General features: G+C 42.2%; 2 protein-coding genes and 1 long non-coding RNA gene across 4 annotated transcripts in view; 1 reads left to right on the plus strand and 2 right to left on the minus strand.

Moving 5' to 3' along the window:
* Positions 1-244: 244 nt before the first annotated feature.
* On the minus strand, positions 245-5,819 carry LOC118410209 (protein C1orf43 homolog). Its single transcript, XM_035811766.1, has 7 exons — positions 5,680-5,819; positions 4,634-4,735; positions 3,900-4,014; positions 2,512-2,571; positions 1,759-1,928; positions 1,197-1,255; positions 245-550 (listed from the first exon to the last, which is right to left on the minus strand). Exons 1-7 carry the CDS (start codon positions 5,785-5,787, stop codon positions 340-342), a joined length of 825 nt encoding a protein of 274 aa, XP_035667659.1. The 5' UTR covers positions 5,788-5,819; the 3' UTR covers positions 245-339.
* A 529-nt stretch (positions 5,820-6,348) lies between these two features.
* Positions 6,349-8,905, plus strand: LOC118410203. Its single transcript, XM_035811755.1, has 3 exons — positions 6,349-6,583; positions 7,208-7,461; positions 7,765-8,905. The coding sequence occupies exons 1-3, from the start codon at positions 6,383-6,385 to the stop codon at positions 8,276-8,278; spliced, it is 969 nt and encodes a 322-aa protein (XP_035667648.1). The 5' UTR covers positions 6,349-6,382; the 3' UTR covers positions 8,279-8,905.
* Positions 8,906-12,035: 3,130 nt separating this feature from the next.
* LOC118410227 overlaps positions 12,036-18,348 on the minus strand; it is a 20,869-nt gene continuing 14,556 nt past the window's right edge. The window contains exon 4 of one of the 2 annotated variants that reach the window (XR_004830537.1): positions 12,036-12,262. This is a non-coding gene — a long non-coding RNA (uncharacterized LOC118410227). Of the gene's footprint in view, positions 12,263-15,760; positions 15,951-18,348 lie in introns of those variants that run through there. The other variant, XR_004830536.1, reaches the window with a different exon arrangement.

Here is an 18,348-nt window from a genome sequence, read left to right on the forward strand (position 1 = left end):
TCTGCATTTACAGCAACTCTGTTCTACACCGAGGTTTCGTACGATGCCCCGCTAGAGTCTGCGTCCAGCACGTCCAGCTCTATCTCCTCCTCCCCCCTCCCAGCCACTGTCTCCTCCTGGCTTCAATATACTGTAAATGCATTTAAATTCGCGGGGATCTAATTTCGCGGTAGCGGAAAAAGGGACTTTTTGCAGTAGTTTACCGTTTGCGGTAGCACCATGCACCGTAGTCTCTTACTGCCGTAGGAAAATGTTTGTGGTGGTTTTAGATTCGCGGTGAAGCAAAAACCGCGAACATTAAACCACTGCGAAAGTTTCTGCATTTACAGCAACTCTGTTCTACACCGAGGTTTCGTACGATGCGCCGCTGGAATCTGCGTCCAGCACATCCAGCTCTATCTCCTCCTCCCCCCTCCCTGCGACAGCTTCCTCCTCGGCCAGCAGGATGCTGTCTGCTGACATCTTGTGGCTGCTGGTGCTGTTGCTGTACACCTGCGCAACATTCTGGAAGGTCACATGGCTCTTCTTTCTGTAGATTTTGTTCTTGATGCTGAAGAAAAGATGATTTCATTAGTAAGCATTACTAGTATTGTCTGTTCACATGTACAATGTGCCTCTACCCAGTATTGATATTTGATTAGTTAAAGCTACCATAGTAATATTGACATAGTAATATGCACAAAATTTCTGATGAATTATGTACATAGAAAATGTCCTGTCCTTGGTGAATTATATTACACCAAGACTAGTGTCCCTTCCCCTGGTACTGAATGACATATCAGCAAGACTAGTGTCCCTTTCCTTGGTACTGAATGACGTTTCAACAAGACTAGTGTCCCTTTCCTTGGTACTGAATGACATATCAACAAGACTGGTGCCCCTTTCTTGGTACTGAATTACATATCATCAAAATTAGTGTCCCTTTCCTTGTTACTAAATGACATATCAACAAAAGTAGTGTCCCTGTCCTTGGTACTGAATGACATATCAACAAGACTAGTGTCCCAAGTATCCTTAATGGTACTGAATGACACATCACCAAAACTTTCTTGAATTAATTTTGACATGTCCTTGGCCTCTCAGGTTCTTAGCGCATGACTACATGACTATATATTCTGTATACGTCATAAGAAAATACAGTATACAGAAATCTGTTTCTTCTCTTGGAAACACAAGTACATTGAAGGCAAACTCACCAGGTCAGCAACTCATTCAAAGTTGCCACATACTTCCTGTACTCCGCTTCACCAAAGGGCTGTAACAAACAACATACAACATTTCTTAAAACTAATTAATGAAAACATAAGATTGCCTATCCATATATAATATTCCTGGTAGCAACTATAGTTCTCCTTTTACATTTCCTTGACTTGAAATTCGATTCAGGTCAACTGGGCAGCATTGCATCCAACTCTAAATAAAAATGCTATGGTAGTTTATATATTTTATACTATGTTGTCTTCAAACAATGTGGAACACAAATGTGTTATATAATGACCATGTATCTTCTGAATTTGAGTACACTGAGAGTAGACCTCACAGAGGGCTGGGACTGTTGAGGTTAGAAAGAAAATTACAGGAGGTAAGAAAGCTTGCAACAAATAAGACACAATGGAGAGACTTGAAGAAAGACTATTGCAGCTGCAGGGTGTCCAGACTACTGCAGCAGCAAAACACAATGGACTACTACTACTATGTAAAAAAAGCTTGATTTTCCTTCTCTATGGTTTTGCTCATGATTGTGGACATTTGCATTACCTTCTGCCCATGCCTGGCATGTTCGTAGGAATCTGCGAAGGAGTTACAGAGGGAGAGTTTGGCGGACTTGAGCGGTGCGCCCGGCCCCTCACGCAGCTCCGTCAGGTGCTGTCGGAAACTCTTCCCTGCCGGGCGCCGCAACTCAGGGTCCAGCTCCTGTAACTGGGCATCTGTCGGGCAGAGACAAGATCAAATTAAAATGAAACTTTATTGCACAATGATCATTAGATACTACATGTGTATGGCAAAAATCCAAACAATACAGATAAAAAATGTATTTCACAAGTTCAAAATATAAGCTATTCTATTTATAATGTCAGTAACTATACACATAATAGAGTAAAAGAATGACGAATAAAATAGTTTTCGTTACAAAATGTGTTCGAAAGAATTAAATCTCTTTTGTGTATAGCTTTAGATATACTTTGGACCAGATACAATATAAGTACTCGTCTTGGGGAAGATAGTGTTGGTGTTACATTCACTACCTTCTGTCTTTCTTGAATATAAGTGGAACATCATATCAACAGATAGTGGAATTCATCTTCAGCATAATAGTTTGTGGGACAATGTCATGACCCTATATTACTACTAGTATCCTGTCAAAACTACCTTTACACATGGAGGACAAAAACATACATGTACATTTGTAGCAGAGAACAGCACCCCTGATTTATCTGATCAGCTACTGAAATTGTATTAGTACAGTATTATATAATATTATTATATAGTTTTAAATCCTGTAACACTTACCCAGTAGTGCAGCTGCATCCACTGCTTTCATCCTATAAATGTAGTTGTAGTCTCCTTCAACTAAGAACAGGAAAAGTAGAAGAAACTGTTGATATCAACAGCAATTTAGCAGTTTAAAAATTGACATCAACATGAGATGTCAAGGCTACAATTCAGCTAACAATGGTGGCTTTATATGTTATAGTTAACTTTGATGATATTATTAGGATGTCTTGTTTCTCTTAGTCATATTTGTTCCATCTGCAAGTTCTAAAAGTATGCCAGGCTCCATAGCACACAAGAACTGCCGTTCATACACATACATGCACAGGTACTTTTAAGTATAATTAAAATGCCTGCTGTTCTGTCTAGTCTAACTATATGTTCCTTACTTGTTCAATCCATAGGTTGTGCCAGTATGCCAGGCACCACAGCAAACAGGAGCCATGGGTCATACACAATACATGTACTTGATGCCTTACTAGTCCATTTGTTATGGGTTAGCACTTACCTGTTTCATCTGTAGGCTCTGCCAACAAGCCAGGCTCCACAGCACACAGGAGCCTTGGTTCATACTTGATACCTGCTATCCTGTCTAGTCTAACTACATGTTATAATTTATGTATAGTCTATGTTATAATTTGGGAACTGTTCTCCTTACCTGTTCCATCTGTAGGCTCTGCCAGCATGCCAGGCTCCACAGCACACAGGAGCCTTGGTTCATACTTGATGCCTGCTATCCTGTCTAGTCTAACTACATGTTATAATTTAGGTACTGTTCTCCTTACCTGTTCCATCTGTAGGCTCTGCCAACATGCCAGGCTCCACAGCACAAAGGAGCCTTGGTTCATACTTGATGCCTGCTATCCTGTCTAGTCTATAACTACATGTTATAATTTGGGAGTGTTCTCCTTACCTGTTCCATCTGTAGGCTCTGCCAGCATACCAGGCTCCACAGCACACAGGAGCCTTGGTTCATACTTGATGCCTGCTATCCTGTCCACATGTTATAATTTGGGAGTGTTCTCCTTACCTGTTCCATCTGTAGGTTCTGCCAACATGCCAGGCTCCACAGCACACAGGATCCTTGGTTCATACTTGATACCTGCTATCCTGTCTAGTCTAACTACATGTTATAATTTGGGAGTGTTCTCCTTACCTGTTCCATCTGTAGGTTCTGCCAACATGCCAGGCTCCACAGCACACAGGAGCCTTGGTTCATACTTGATGCCTGCTATCCTGTCTAGTCTATAACTACATGTTATAATTTGGGAGTGTTCTCCTAACCTGTTCCATCTGTAGGCTCTGCCAGCATGCCAGGCTCCACAGCACATAGGAGCCTTGGTTCATACTTGATGCCTGCTATCCTGTCCACATGTTATATATGATATAGGAACTGTTCTCCTTACCTGTTCCATCTGTAGGCTCTGCCAGCATGCCAGGCTCCACAGCACACAGGAGCCTTGGTTCATACTTGATGCCTGCTATCCTGTCTAGCCGTCTCTCTATCTCCTCTTTCATGGACTGGTAGAAAGAAAGAAATGGATTTAACCACCGGTAATAGTAATATGGTAACTGTATCTTATTTCTTCACTGCACCTTCTTTGACTTGAACATTCTCCAACTCTGCAACTCAATGGCAAATACAGACCACTGTAATGTAAACCAAGACAGAAGCAATATTGGGACGCTGGCAATGTTTGGCAACTATGCCAGACTCTGAATGCTGGACAAATAAGGAGACGTAAAATGCAGAACGTGGGAAGGGCATTAGGCTATAATATATTTATAAGCCCTTTTACAAGAAGACCTGCGCCTTAACCTGTGTACCTGTACCTGTTCCTGTACCTAAACAAACTAAATCACCAGTAGACACAAATTTTTAAGTCTACAGATAAGTTATTAACTGTAACTGCCAATTTAAAACTGCAAAAAATTGTTTTGACATCCAAATAAATAACTCCTCATACCTTCTTGTAAACAAGATGACAATTCAGTTCATCCCTAAAAAAAGACAGTTGGCTACATGTATTACGTAGAGATACAGGTCCGGACCTGTACCTAAACCAGTAACGTTATTCATGTACATACCTGTATCTAAAATTCATTAAGGTACACAACTCTACATCTCTGAGTGACTCACCCCAGGAGAGGCTGACCCCACCAGCACATGTGGTCCTCGGTGTGACCTTAGGGCGAACCTCATGATCTGTCTCTTAGCAAACAGGAACAGCAGGAAGAATGCCTGGGAGAGAAAACAAGAGCAAGGTTAGAAAGGTGGCATTTGCAGGCAAATATATAATATTCCCCTTTGCATAATGTACTGTTACGTTTATTCTTATGCCAACACATTTATATTTAGTGATCCGAGCCCCTCCAGCTCTGTGCTAAGGCCTACTTTACATTACACTTTTCGCGACAGCAAGACTGGCGAGAGCGGGAGCCCTGTGTAAAGAGAATTCCCGTTATCGTAGTCCCGCTGTCTTCAAATTTTCACCCCGACAACTTAAAAGTATAAAGAGAGTGCGTCGGCAGTGTCCCGACAGCGGAGAATTTCACTGCTGTCGAGAAAAGCGTAATGTAAAGTGGGCCTAAGCTAAACCATGATATAACCGAACACCACAGGGTGTCTGCTTCTTTACCGGTAACCATGGTGACAGCTGTCTGGTCCAGGTCATTGACCTTATTTTATATCTATTTGGAGAAGAAGAGGAAACAAACAAAGCAAAAAAAATGTGTGTCCCTTCCATGTAGGTAAACACAAATATGCAAACATACAGGTACATCTAAGACCAAGGATATATAAATTTTAACCTGCTTGCAAGGACAAAACCAAAAGGTGAAAAGTCCTTCAACGTCACTCCTTGTAAAAATTAAGGTCTTCTTTTCTCTGACATTACATGTTCTATAAACATGCAAGGCATGCAATCAATGTCACACCTGATTGTCATAGATTATGACAAATTTTGTAAGAAGAATTGCATAATTATTCCAAGTCAAATCAAACGAAACGAAATCAGAACAAAATGTTCTTTGTGTTGTTAAAATTTGATGTCCCCCTCCCCACTGCTTCAAAACATGTATGAATTTCCACCATTACAAAAACAGAGTGACACTCAGACCGAACTATTTGTTTAGAAAACAACATAATGAACACCCAGACAGTATTTTGATCCTTGAAATACTGACCATGATGCCGAACGTGATGACCAAAAGGACATGAACTCCTGTCAGCTGAACGGCCGCCATCTTGGCACCTGGGGTCAGTGACCTCAGCTCGCCCTGCAGGGACAGCATCCACGCGCAACCCGCAAGTTGTAACTCCTATTATTCTAAAATCCGGAATAATGAATAGAAACGAAAAACCTAGGATGACTCTTTGACTCATTTGATAAATAAAGGCAATCGGAACTATTCTTGGTGGCTGAGGTATCTGGTGTGAATTATTATACGCTACCTAACTTTTTTGTTATGATGCTGTCATGTTCAGGAAGAACTTTTGACAGGTGAGTTTTCACAGGTGCATTCGTGCATCGTTCCGTACTACAGTGTAGTATATACTTTGATAAAGCTTTATCTTGAGATCAAATCATGTAAGTTGTAAAGATATGGTTTGTAGACCATACTCCTTTCCGTTGAAATATGATACAGAAACTTTGAGAAAGTCTGTGGGAATGTCAGTCTCCCATGGATTTCAGTGTCTGTGAACTACAAGAAGTTGCCAATCAATCGATCCTTCTTAGCTGTCCATTATAATTATTCGTTCTGCCAATGATAGCATGGCAATTAGACGTTCGACCAATAAGAGAGTGTTGCCTGTCTGGGGGCGGAGCTATAGTATATGGCATCCACTTTATTCAACTGTGCCCTTCTTTACTCCACAGACCCCACAATGAGTAAAGGATCAGCAACATCTACCCTCAAACAAGGGAACCAGCGAGTTCTATGGGAAGATGAACTACATGTGGCCTTCTTGGACCCAACCCCCAACTTGAGAGGGGCCACTGTGGTCATGTGTAAGGACTTGGAGGCCAGAGACTTGTGGACACTGACTGAGGAACAGTTTGTAAAATTAATGCTGGCAACTAAACAGGTATATACAGAATGGTGTGGCTCTATCTCAGTCTGGTTTCTTTCATTGTCTGTGTCCATCACTATTTGTTGTTGTTTCTTTGCAATTGTTTGTATTGCATACCTGGTAAACCGCCTTTGCGCGTAACATACCAAGTTTGTACTGAACAGTAAATGCTGTATATTATAAGGATTAATTGAACCACTCAAATTGGGATGGACTCCTATTCTTTACAATTGTAAAGTGTGATAGGTTCTTTTAGCTGTTCAAACACAGGTTCTCCATTTCATGTCCTTTCCGAGGGACATCCCTAATGGAAGCTACGTAACTATTTTCATTTGAGTGAAGTGAGGAAATTCCCAAGGGCATAGCGTCATAGCATGTCAGGGGATTTAAGCACAAGACCTCTGAGCTCTAAGCCAAACACCCTCCACTTTTCTACCAATGCCACTGACCTGTTGTCAGATGTTATTCAGTACCAAGGACAGGGACAATAGTGTCGGTGCTGTGTCATTCAGCACCAAGGACAGGCATTATCTGTCCATCCATCCTTAAAACTTCATAAATACAGAAGCCAATTGATGGGCACTGAACATCAATTCCTGCTATACTTCTCACAAGGTTTATTGTTGTTCATTTCCTCAGATAGCCCAGCACGTTGCAGCAAAGCTGACGGTACGACGTTGTGCAATGGTGGCCGACAGCAAGGTCAGAGGTCATGCCCACACCCTAGTCCTACCCCTAGACAGTGTGGGGGAGAGATGGTCTCCTGTGCTTGCAGAGGAGACGGAGTTTAGCACTGTTTGCCCTGGGTATGTCACGACAAAGAGCTGCCCTCGTGCTGAAGACTCTACACTGGACAACATCCAGTCTCGCATCCTGCAAGCCAGCCAATGCAAGTGTGTATTAATGCATTTATGCATGTATTATTAGGACCAAGGAGTTTCGGTTAATGCCAACAGTAAAAATGGTTCAAACGTATTGAATGTATTCCTACCAGTAACTGAGCCTTTGGAATAAACTGTACATTTGTAACTGTTCCATGTTCTTCAAAAAATAGTGATATACAAGGAAAAAATGGTAGGACACTGTAAGATACCATCCAGTAGCATTTTCTTCCTTGAGATCCTGGAAACATCAGTAAACTAGTTCTACAATTCTAACATATTTCTTTTCAATTCGTATCTCTCCATAATGTACAGCTTACCAGACAATGGTGAAGTGAGTCAAAGTCATCCCAAGTTCTCTCCAGACACAACCTTCTTTGGGGAGGCGTCCGACGACAACCTGTTTGCTCGCATCGTTCGCGGAGAGCTGCTACAGTGGCGCGTGTGGGAAGACAGGGACCACGTAGCCTTCCTTACCCCCTTCCCCAACACACCTGGATATACAGTTGTGGTCCCACGGACACACCTGTCCAGTGATATCTTCAGTCTTCCATCAGATGCTTACACTAAACTCCTCCTGTGTGCTAGAACTGTAGGCCTGATCATGAAGAAGGGACTGAACACTGAAGGATTTGCAATTGTATGTGAAGGCATGGAGATAGATTATGCCCATGTGAAAGTCATACCTATATATACAACAACAGGTTCTACAGAGCCAGTAGAGCCTCTGTACATGGAGAAGTATATTGGTTTTGTGACCTCCAAGCCAGGGCCTACTGCATCAGAGGACTATCTGGACAAGATGGAATCTCTGTTGAAAATACAATGAACACTGTTTGTAATCCATGCCCATTCTCCTACACAGAGACATCCAACGGCACCAGCAAACCGCCTCTTGTCTGTACTCTGCTATCTCAGCTGTCACCATCAATTCCTGACCGCCCTGCTTCTAAATATTAATGAGCTTATTACCCTTATGAATGCAAGATCCCTTTTGAAAACTGAAAAGCCTATTCTCTGATTGGCTGAAAGCTGGTTTGTGGCAATGCCCACAAGAACTTATCGGATGGTGACAGTTGAGATAGCAGAGTACAGACAAGAGGTTGGCGCTATTAGATGTCTCAGCGTAAGAGAATGTCCATACCTGGTTAACTGCGCCATGGCTTAACACACTACGTTTTGGGTACAATATGCCCTGAAATTTAGCCATGTGCAAAAAGTATATAGAAACTGGCATTAATATCAACCAACAAATACATCATAAGCACATCAGCCTAGCTCATGCCTCATGTGTTTTTATGTTTCTATGTTATGGAAAAAGATATATTCCTTTGCTGGTTTGATCTTCTTTCTTCCTTTTGATGCACATGTAGAAAGACATTTAGGGTTTGTTGGAGATTAGTTAAAGTTGGTGGTTTTCAATGCTGTGAGAACGCAATGAAACTTTACCAAGCCCGCTCCCTCTCCGTCTCATTCAATCCAGCATGCAGTGTGAGAGAGCAGATAATTAGTTAAAGTTGACATTTCAACAGTAACATCTCGTCAACAAATCACAATCAATGCAGTTTGCAGATTGCAATTACAAACCAAGATTACCATTACAAACACAAGACCGACAAGGGGTCTTAGATCTTTTATGCTTACTCCTATTAGATCTAAGACAACAGCGTTCCTTCACTCGTACATTCCCAGATTGGTAGCTATCTGGAACAAAGTTTAAGATCTTGAACACAGAGCCAGACTTTTTCACTAGAGGGATAAAAGAAGCCATCTGCATCAGAGCTTTACAACCATCCCAGAACAGAGACGGTGGGCGCCATAGACTTCCTGCAACCTCTGATCCACTGCTACTGAGTCACGTATTCTATCTGCATAAAGTGACGTCACAACAGCAGTGGATTGTTCATTCCTTGACAAATACTGGGGCAGTTCAGTCGAAAATTTGGGTGAGTCCAATTTTTGTGTTGAATATTACAGTTAAACTAGTTCAATAATGACCTCTACCAACACAGATGAACTTTCAAGTTAGTCAAGTCTGCTTATAACAGACCCATATTAGACTACAGTCTTGATCTTCCTTGCACTTGGTCCACTTCTTGTGGTTGTAGCACTTGTGTAGTTTTAAGGCCGCGCTAGGTAGTCAATAAGGTATTAGCATCCAGATTATATATATGGTCTGTTTATATATGTTTTTCACTTATGTGTTATTCATATTCTATATCGTATGTTCTGATGTTATTTTTATGTGAAGAATGGCAACTTGTAGGTTGTTCGAACCTGTTTTTGCCTTCCCCATCACTTTGTGGTGAGAATAGACCTTTCCAACGATACCAAGTTTAGCCCACCGAAAGATTATAAGTTTAGCAAGTCAGATTTTCTGGCGCTAGGATTATGTAGCGGTTAGTTAAATTAAAGATGAACATTCCATCGAGAAAATCTCGGCAACAAAGCACTTTCAATGCGGTTTTCGGATTACATTATTACGTACCAAGGGACCTTTTCCCACAATAGTCCCCACCGGCAGATAGTTTGGGGATTCAGATTTTCTAGCGTTAGGGGTAGTTAGCAGTTTGTTAAGATTAACCTTTCATTGGTTTCTCGGCAACAAAGCACAATTTTTCAATACGGTTTGCGGATTACAATTACGTACCAATGGACCTTTTCCCACAATACCATTATTTAGTTTGACCCACCGGAATATTATATTATAGCGATTTAGCTAAAGCCACAACCCGCCTTAAGCTAAGGGCACAACCCGCCGTACGTGCAAATACGTGCTATCTACGTGCCAAAACGTGGGAAATCTTTTGGGATCCGTAAGTCGTAAGTACCGCCTCCGTACGAACTCGTAGGGAATCCGACGGATTTTGGAGCACGCAGACACGCCGTAGAACTTTACGTGCAGGCAAAACTGTGTGTGCCATACGCCATCGGGCTGCGGATTCGCCCCCCGTACGTGCCAGTACGAGCGACGCTCCTGCCTGAATGTTTTCAGAAATACGTGGCGGACGTGGCCTCCCCCCAAAAAAACGTACGGACGAACCTTTCATTGGAAATATCTTGGCAACAAAGCACAATCTGTCAATGCGGTTTGCGTGTGTGTACGAGTGTGTGTGTGTGTGTGTGTGTATGTATGTGTATGTGTGTGTGTGTGTGTGTGTGTGTGTGTGTGTGTGTGTGTGTGTGTGTGTGTGTGTGTTTGTGTGTGTGTGTCTTACCTTTTGTATAGTATTTTTCTATTTTTCGTTCCCGCAAACTACTACCGGGTCGCCGGGGGAAAAGGGTTCAAATTCAGATAGGTGACCATAGCGTGACTTCCCGCAAACTACTACCGGGCCGCCGGGCGCAGTGGTTCAAATTCAGATAGGTGACCATAGCGTGACTTCCAACATTCCAGACAAATTGACAATATATTGCTGGCATGCATGTTTGCTATGTATACATTTACTTTCCCACATCGAGCTGCTTACTTGTGTTTTTGGAGCCCTTTGTCCAAAGGCGGCATGGCGTGCATGAATACAGTACCTCATTTTGCCGGAGGCGATTGTTGAACAAAGATCCGGGAGCGACTAGTACTGCTATTTTAGGGAGCCTGAGATCTACTGGACTCCGGTGGCGGACAGTTTGTTCACAGCGATTTGAGGTAAACGTCTTGACATAATCTTCTCTTATACTTACTTGGTGCAGGTGGTACATGTGTACTAAACCCTGCAGATTTTGAAATAACTTACATAAATGTTTGACTGTTGTTCCAAAATACTGACTTCCAAGTTGCGTGTAACACTCATGTATGGACTGTAGTCAAACCTGTATTTTGCACTCGACCTGCTAACCTCCATCGACTTCGAACGGACTTGAAGAAAATGGTCGCAATAGACAGGTGGCCAATATGTAGACAGGGTAGTCAATGCTTGGGTCAATGGGGAAACTAAGCTAAGGGCGCGGCCATATAGGTCGTAAGATCGTCGTGCGATTTTGATGCCATAGGATTTTCAAGCAGGCCGTGACAGAACCACCGACATGGATCCAAAACAGCATTTTGTGTACCAAGACAGTTGAACTTGACAGTTGAACTTCCAAAATGCTCAAAGTTAACGATCGTACGACGATCGCACGACCTATGTGACCGTATACGTACTAGCTTGTTCTAATGCAGAGGTGGGAACTGCTAGTACGATTTCATATCTACCCATGGGTCAAATTTTGGAGAGATATATTTCCTTTCATAGTAGTAGTATTTGACCATGTAAACTACGAAGCTATGCGCCAGTAATTATAAGTTAAGCTAAGGATGCAATCCGCCGTACGTGCAAATACGTGCTGCCTACGTGTTTACGGCAATCTTTTGGGATTAAGTACCACCTCCGTACGAACTCGTAGGGAATTCGATGGATTTTGGCACGCGGACACGCCGTACAACTTTACGTGCAGGCAAAACTTTGTGCCAGTACGGTCGACGCGCCTGCCCCGTACAGCCTGAACGTTTTCAGAAATACCGTCATGGTGGGTACCTACCTACCTACCTAGTCCCTTGACCTTCAGATCGTTGGGGGGGGGGGGGGGGCAAGGTAGCCATGAAGATGGAGAGTTGTCTCCAGGCCCCTCTGTCTTCTGCTACAGCCAGTCTTTCCTGTAGGTTAAGCGATGTCCAATCGCTGATGTTGTCTTGCCAGGTTTTCCTCTGACGCCCACGGGGTCGCTCTCCTTCCACAGTCCCACAGTATATCGTGTAAAGTGCCTTTCCCAAGGGCACAAGGTTGGGGCATGGCGAGCATCGACCTATTGGTCCTGGGTCATGACATTACGGTCATGTCTGAATTGATAATAAAATAGAAACATCTAAAATTATATCATAAACTCATACACGTCGTAAATGTACTATGTAAAAGCAACAAAATGCTGTAGTTGACCATTTCAGAGATGAGTCGATGTAGGTTAGACATCCAGGTAGTAAGATACAACAAAAAGCAGTTACTCAAGCAACTGGATATGGTTTTGGAAACGGTCAGGCGTTTCAACTACTATTCAGTAGTTTTCGTCAGTGACACTGAAGAGATCTTGTTGAAGACGATTTATATATTCTAGCTGCGAACTGATATGTAAAAGAGATCTAGCTGAAGAACAAGTTTATCCTTACTATGAAAAATATGCAAAGTAAAGTGTAGAGTGGAAAGAAAACCATTTTTGGTGGTTGTTCAGAGATGCCTTTGTGATAACGTATACGTATGCATGCTGCAAGCCTGAACTGATAATAGCTTGCTTTGTGTCAACATGGTGTCTCACCACCCTACAAAGCAACCTTCTTTTTTTGTTGATGAGAGTCTTTTTCCTGGCAACATTCCTTTGCTTTATTTGCTCAACATTGACGGTCTGAGGCATCCGTGACTTTGCAATTTTGTAAGAGCAACTGTCTGTAAGGGTCAAACAGGGCTCATATGTTGCACTGTGATAGTACTTGGCCCACATCCCGTACCGTTGTGTAGCTTATGCCCTTAACGTTATATCAAGATGAAAATAAGAAGGCCCCATCTAAGATACTAGGTGGTATCTCACTGCACTTGGGGCACCGGTGCGGCAATGCGGGGTTCGTTACCTGCGGCACTGTTGTGTTATTTTCGCCGATTTTTTTAAAAATAATTTAGATATTGCGTAATACGGACTATTCTATGGCGGGGGGAAGGGGCGGGTAAACGAAATATATACCACAGAACCCGCTTAATTGTATCACTCATTTGTCGTTACATTTTATCCAATTATCCAACCTATTCTAAAGTTCGGAGCTCTCTATGGCTTTAGTGGCATAGGTTGTCCTGGGAGTGTAGTTTGAAAACCAATACGCAAACGTGTACAGAGTTAATAACGAATGAATATCGTTATATATTAACTGCAAGTATTTCACATTATTGGCCTTCCTTCTACTCGAGTGGAGTTTCAACAAAAAGCTTTTTTATTGTGCACCTGTTTTCATATTGTACTTACGATGAATTCCAAAAAAGAAATGGAAAATAATTTTCTTCATCAAAATACAAGTGAACAAATTAGAAGGCATTTTCAGTTCAACCTTTCATAATGATTTGATAGTAAGGATGATGCACTCCAATCTCCTTTTGAACGCTAGGAAATACCTCAAAGAAAAACACTGCTGTTTGCATCATTGAGATTAGTATAGTATAAAGCCATGGCCAGGTAACAGCCGCTTGCTGGCTCCAACTCGTATACGCAGCATGTATCGTACATACGTAGAAAACCCCTTGTGTACCCACGTTTGACCTGGGTGTATGTGCATTGACATAAATATTAAAACAACAAAGTTATGTGAACTATTTGTTCCGTGTTGTTTTGTAGTACCCATAAAATTCCCTTCTCTGCTTAGGGTAGAATCAAACTACAACACACGCCTTTGGCGTCCTATCCGAGGGACGTTTCTAACCGTAGCTAGGTACTTCTGAGCGAGAAATGTCGTGTAAAGTTCGATGATATGACATGATTCCAACTTGGAAATTCCTAGGTTCTGGGCTGAACATGCTGTCACACCACTACACAATCCCACGTGAACTTCCTTGAAGGGTATTTTTTATTTATTTATCTTTTATTCATTCAGTTTTTGGAACATTTCGGAATATTTTTGAAAACATTCTTTTGGGGGATTCTTCGCTATCTTTAGAAGACGGATATTGTATATTGTTAGCTTCTATGTCTTAGAACCCAATGACCTGAGATATCATGATGTATTTCTTTAGTAAACAGCACTTCATCAAGTATTTACATTTTTCGCAACAGAATATGTATCTTAAAACATGGAATCTCGGCACATTTGGCATGGTATACGCCACTTTGAAATGATTCATTTCTGTATTTGTGACTATTATCAGAGACCAATTTATATCTTGGGCTCCTATGCCATGGTATTGAAAGCCAAAGACCTGAAATTTCAGACAAAACGACGTATATTCTGGGATTCCTGTGCCGTTCTGTATACGCATAATGCCACTAAATATGGAAACATCTCATATCTACTGAGCATTCATCTTTTGCAGACTCTCTAATTATCTGCAACTGCAAAAATTTTGTACTTCGATAAAAGCAGCTTTTAGTAGATAGAATTGTCAATATATAGAAAAGCTCAGAACAAAAGTGTATCCGTGAACAGCATAACTAGAAAAGCTGTGAATGTATCTTTAAGAAATTTTAATGCATATGTAGGAAGGTGTGATATAGCGCATGTGCTGGAGATTAATATGCTGCACAAACGTATATGAAACGTTCTATACGCAGTATGATATACGACATGTTCAAATTCACAATGTTGCAAAATTACAAATGTTATACTACATGTATACAATGCAGGCAATATGTCATCATATTGAAAGCATGCTTAACGCTCTCGAAAACTCTTGTTATGTTTAACTCCAGGAAAGGGGAATGAATTGTTTTTGCTCTTTTTCATTTTTCCTCCCCCTTTTCTCAATGACCTGCACTAGAGGGCTGCCAACACGGATACAGAATGCAGCAAAAAGTAGAACAGAACTGGGGGGACTGTTAGGTTAGCGATATACATGAATGTGCTTGTCATAGAAATAACGTATTAATTTGCAAGGATAGACCATGTGAAGATAAATATACTGATCATGTTTTTGCTTAAAAAATTTACCTTCTGGTTTTTGAGTGTATTTTTTTTCGCATTTCAGACATCTGACAGCTGCAATTGGACAAGACCGTTTGCAACATCAGAATGGAACATAGCTTCTTTGAAAGATGGATGAGCAAAGGTTTTAAAAAGTTTGGACGGCTAATAACAAAGCAGCCAGGTGTCTTTCTGTTCGTATCTCTACTAGTGGCTGGAGGTCTGGGAGGGGGACTCTACTTTATAGACAATGAGAATTCTATCGAGAAACTTTACACTCCCGACAGCGGGGCAGGGAAGGTGGAGAGGGCATACGTTCAGGAACATTTCCCGACCAACGATTCGGAACACTTTCTACCGTCACGGCTCGCCACATCAGGGCGGTATGCCGCCGTCATTGTCAGAGGTCGTGGCGATCTAGCGAACAATGTGCTCCACGAGGTGGTTGTGAAAGCCGCCAGTTCTCTTCATAAAGACATCACGGAAATAAAAACAGAGGATCGTGGTCTGAACTATACGTCCATCTGTGCTAGGTGGGAATCAGAATGCGTTGTAACCGGTCTGAACTTGTTGGATTTCATCGCGGCACAGGTACCGAATGCTACGGTACGATACCCGCTCGAGGACAGAATCTTTAGCGGAGCGGTCCTCGGTGGTGTGACATTGGAAGACGGGGTGGATAAGCCTTTCCTGGGCATGGTGGGCGTCCTGGGCGCGGGGATGGCCGTACTAGCGACCATCGGCCTGATGGCCTACTGTGGGATCAAGTTTAACACGCTGGTGGCCGCCATGCCATTCTTGGTCGTAGGTACGTACACAGCATTTGCAACCTCTACAGCATGTCCATAGGCTTTGGTCACATTTCCAAACCGGAGCCCTGCCGAGATGTTTTAAGAAACGAAAAATTAAAATGTATACCTAGAAATATACACAAATCATGCCCACGAATCGTATTTTGACATTCAGGTATATCCAAGGACCGTGGATTGATAAACTCCACAGCTGTGGAGTTCATCACTATGTTGATGAAATCCACAGCTGTGGATTTCATCGGTAGAAGGATAATGAACTCCACGGCTGTGGATTTCATCGATATGTAGTGATGAAATCCACGGGTGTTCCGCCGCTAATACTGACAGCGGTTAGCGGTTATCCCCAGGTGAGCCTTCATTCGTATGTAGAAAAGTTACAAAGTAATTTTGGGTACTCAAATGACTTTTTACCTCTTGCACACGGGTTTTACTATGATATTCAAGTGTTGAAAGTAACGCACATTTTGTTTGAAATTTCGGAAGTCCGATCGTAAGGGGTCGCTTTTTTTGCGGTTACCGAAGGGTTCGCTTAGCGGTTAGCGGTTATCCCCCAGGTGAGCCTTCATTCGTATGTAGAAAAGTTACAAAGTAATTTGGGGTACTCAAATCACTTTTTACCTTTTGCCCACGGGTTTTACTATGATATTCAAGTGTTGAAAGTAACGCACATTTTGTTTGAAATTTCGGAAGTCCGATCGTAAGGGGTCGCTTTTTTGCGGTTACCGAAGGGTTCGCTTAGCGGTTATCCCCCAGGTGAGCCTTCATTCGTATGTAGAAAAGTTACAAAGTAATTTTAGGTACTCAAATCACTTTTTACCTTTTGCCCACGGGTTTTACTATGATATTCAAGTGTTGAAAGTAACGCACATTTTGTTTGAAATTTCGGAAGTCCGATCGTAAGGGGTCGCTTTTTTGCGGTTACCGTAGGGTTTGCTTAGCGGTTAGCGGTTATCCCCCAGGTGAGCCTTCATTCGTATGTAGAAAAGTTACCAAAGTAATTTTAGGTACTCAAATCACTTTTTACCTTTTGCCCACGGGTTTTACTATGATATTCAAGTGTTGAAAGTAACGCACATTTTGTTTGAAATTTCGGAAGTCCGATTGTAAGGGGTCGCTTTTTTGCGGTTACCGAAGGGTTCGCTTAGCGGTTAGCGGTTATCCCCCAGGTGAGCCTTCATTCGTATGTAGAAAAGTTACAAAGTAATTTTGGGTACTCAAATCACTTTTTACCTTTTGCCCACGGGTTTTACTATGATATTCAAGTGTTGAAAGTAACGCACATTTTGTTTGAAATTTCGGAAGTCCGATTGTAAGGGGTCGCTTTTTTGCGGTTACCGAAGGGTTCGCTTAGCGGTTAGCGGTTATCCCCCAGGTGAGCCTTCATTCGTATGTAGAAAAGTTACAAAGTAATTTTGGGTACTCAAATCACTTTTTACCTTTTGCCCACGGGTTTTACTATGATATTCAAGTGTTGAAAGTAACGCACATTTTGTTTGAAATTTCGGAAGTCCGATCGTAAGGGGTCGCTTTTTTGCGGTTACCGATGGGTTCGCTTAGCGGTTAGCGGTTATCCCCCAGGTGAGCTTTCGTTCGTATGTAGAAAAGTTACAAAGTAATTTTGGGTACTCAAATCACTTTTTACCTTTTGCCCACGGGTTTTACTATGATATTCATATTCTAGTGTTGAAAGTAACGCACATTTTGTTTGAAATTTCGGAAGTCCGATTGTAAGGGGTCGCTTTTTTGCGGTTACCGAAGGGTTCGCTTAGCGGTTAGCGGTTATCCTCCAGGTGAGCCTTCATTCGTATGTAGAAAAGTTACAAAGTAATTTTGGGTACTCAAATCACCTTTTTCACCTTTTGCCCACGGGTTTTACTATGATATTCAAGTGTTGAAAGTAACGCACATTTTGTTTGAAATTTCGGAAGTCCGATTGTAAGGGGTCGCTTTTTTGCGGTTACCAAAGGGTTCGCTTAGCGGTTAGCGGTTATCCCCCAGGTGAGCCTTCATTCGTATGTAGAAAAGTTACAAAGTAAATTTGGGTACTCAAATCACTTTTTACCTTTTGCCCACGGGTTTTACTATGATATTCAAGTGTTGAAAGTAACGCACATTTTGTTTGAAATTTCGGAAGTCCGATTGTAAGGGGTCGCTTTTTTTCGGTTACCGAAGGGGTCGCTTAGCGGTTATCCCCCATGCGACCCTTCATTCTTATGTCGAATAGTGACAAAGTACTTATGGGTACTCGAATCACTTTTCCCTTTTGCCCTCGGGCCCTACGATGATACTCAAGTGTTGAAAGGTACGCACATTCTGATTGAAAGTTCGGAAGTCCGAATGTCCGAGGGCGCTTTTTCGCGGTTACCCAAGTGACCGCATTAGCGGCTAGCGGGTAACCCCCAAAGGCCCCCTTCGCTCGTTTGTGCAAAAGTTACAAAGTAACTTTGGGAACTCGAATCCCCT

This window comes from Branchiostoma floridae, chromosome 2 (genome assembly GCF_000003815.2).
Source record: "Branchiostoma floridae strain S238N-H82 chromosome 2, Bfl_VNyyK, whole genome shotgun sequence".
NCBI lineage: Eukaryota > Metazoa > Chordata > Leptocardii > Amphioxiformes > Branchiostomatidae > Branchiostoma > Branchiostoma floridae.

Excerpts from the sequence above, each read along its gene's own strand:
- LOC118410203 (XM_035811755.1), top strand. The coding sequence starts at position 6,383 with ATGAGTAAAGGATCAGCAACATCTACCCTCAAACAAGGGAACCAGCGA. Across the intron at positions 6,584-7,207 it reads TAATGCTGGCAACTAAACAG|ATAGCCCAGCACGTTGCAGC; the intron begins GTATATACAGAA and ends TCATTTCCTCAG. Across the intron at positions 7,462-7,764 it reads CTGCAAGCCAGCCAATGCAA|CTTACCAGACAATGGTGAAG; the intron begins GTGTGTATTAAT and ends CATAATGTACAG.
- LOC118410209 (XM_035811766.1), bottom strand. The coding sequence starts at position 5,787 with ATGCTGTCCCTGCAGGGCGAGCTGAGGTCACTGACCCCAGGTGCCAAG. Across the intron at positions 4,736-5,679 it reads TCATCACGTTCGGCATCATG|GCATTCTTCCTGCTGTTCCT; the intron begins GTCAGTATTTCA and ends TTTCTCTCCCAG. Across the intron at positions 4,015-4,633 it reads TGGGGTCAGCCTCTCCTGGG|TCCATGAAAGAGGAGATAGA; the intron begins GTGAGTCACTCA and ends TCTTTCTACCAG.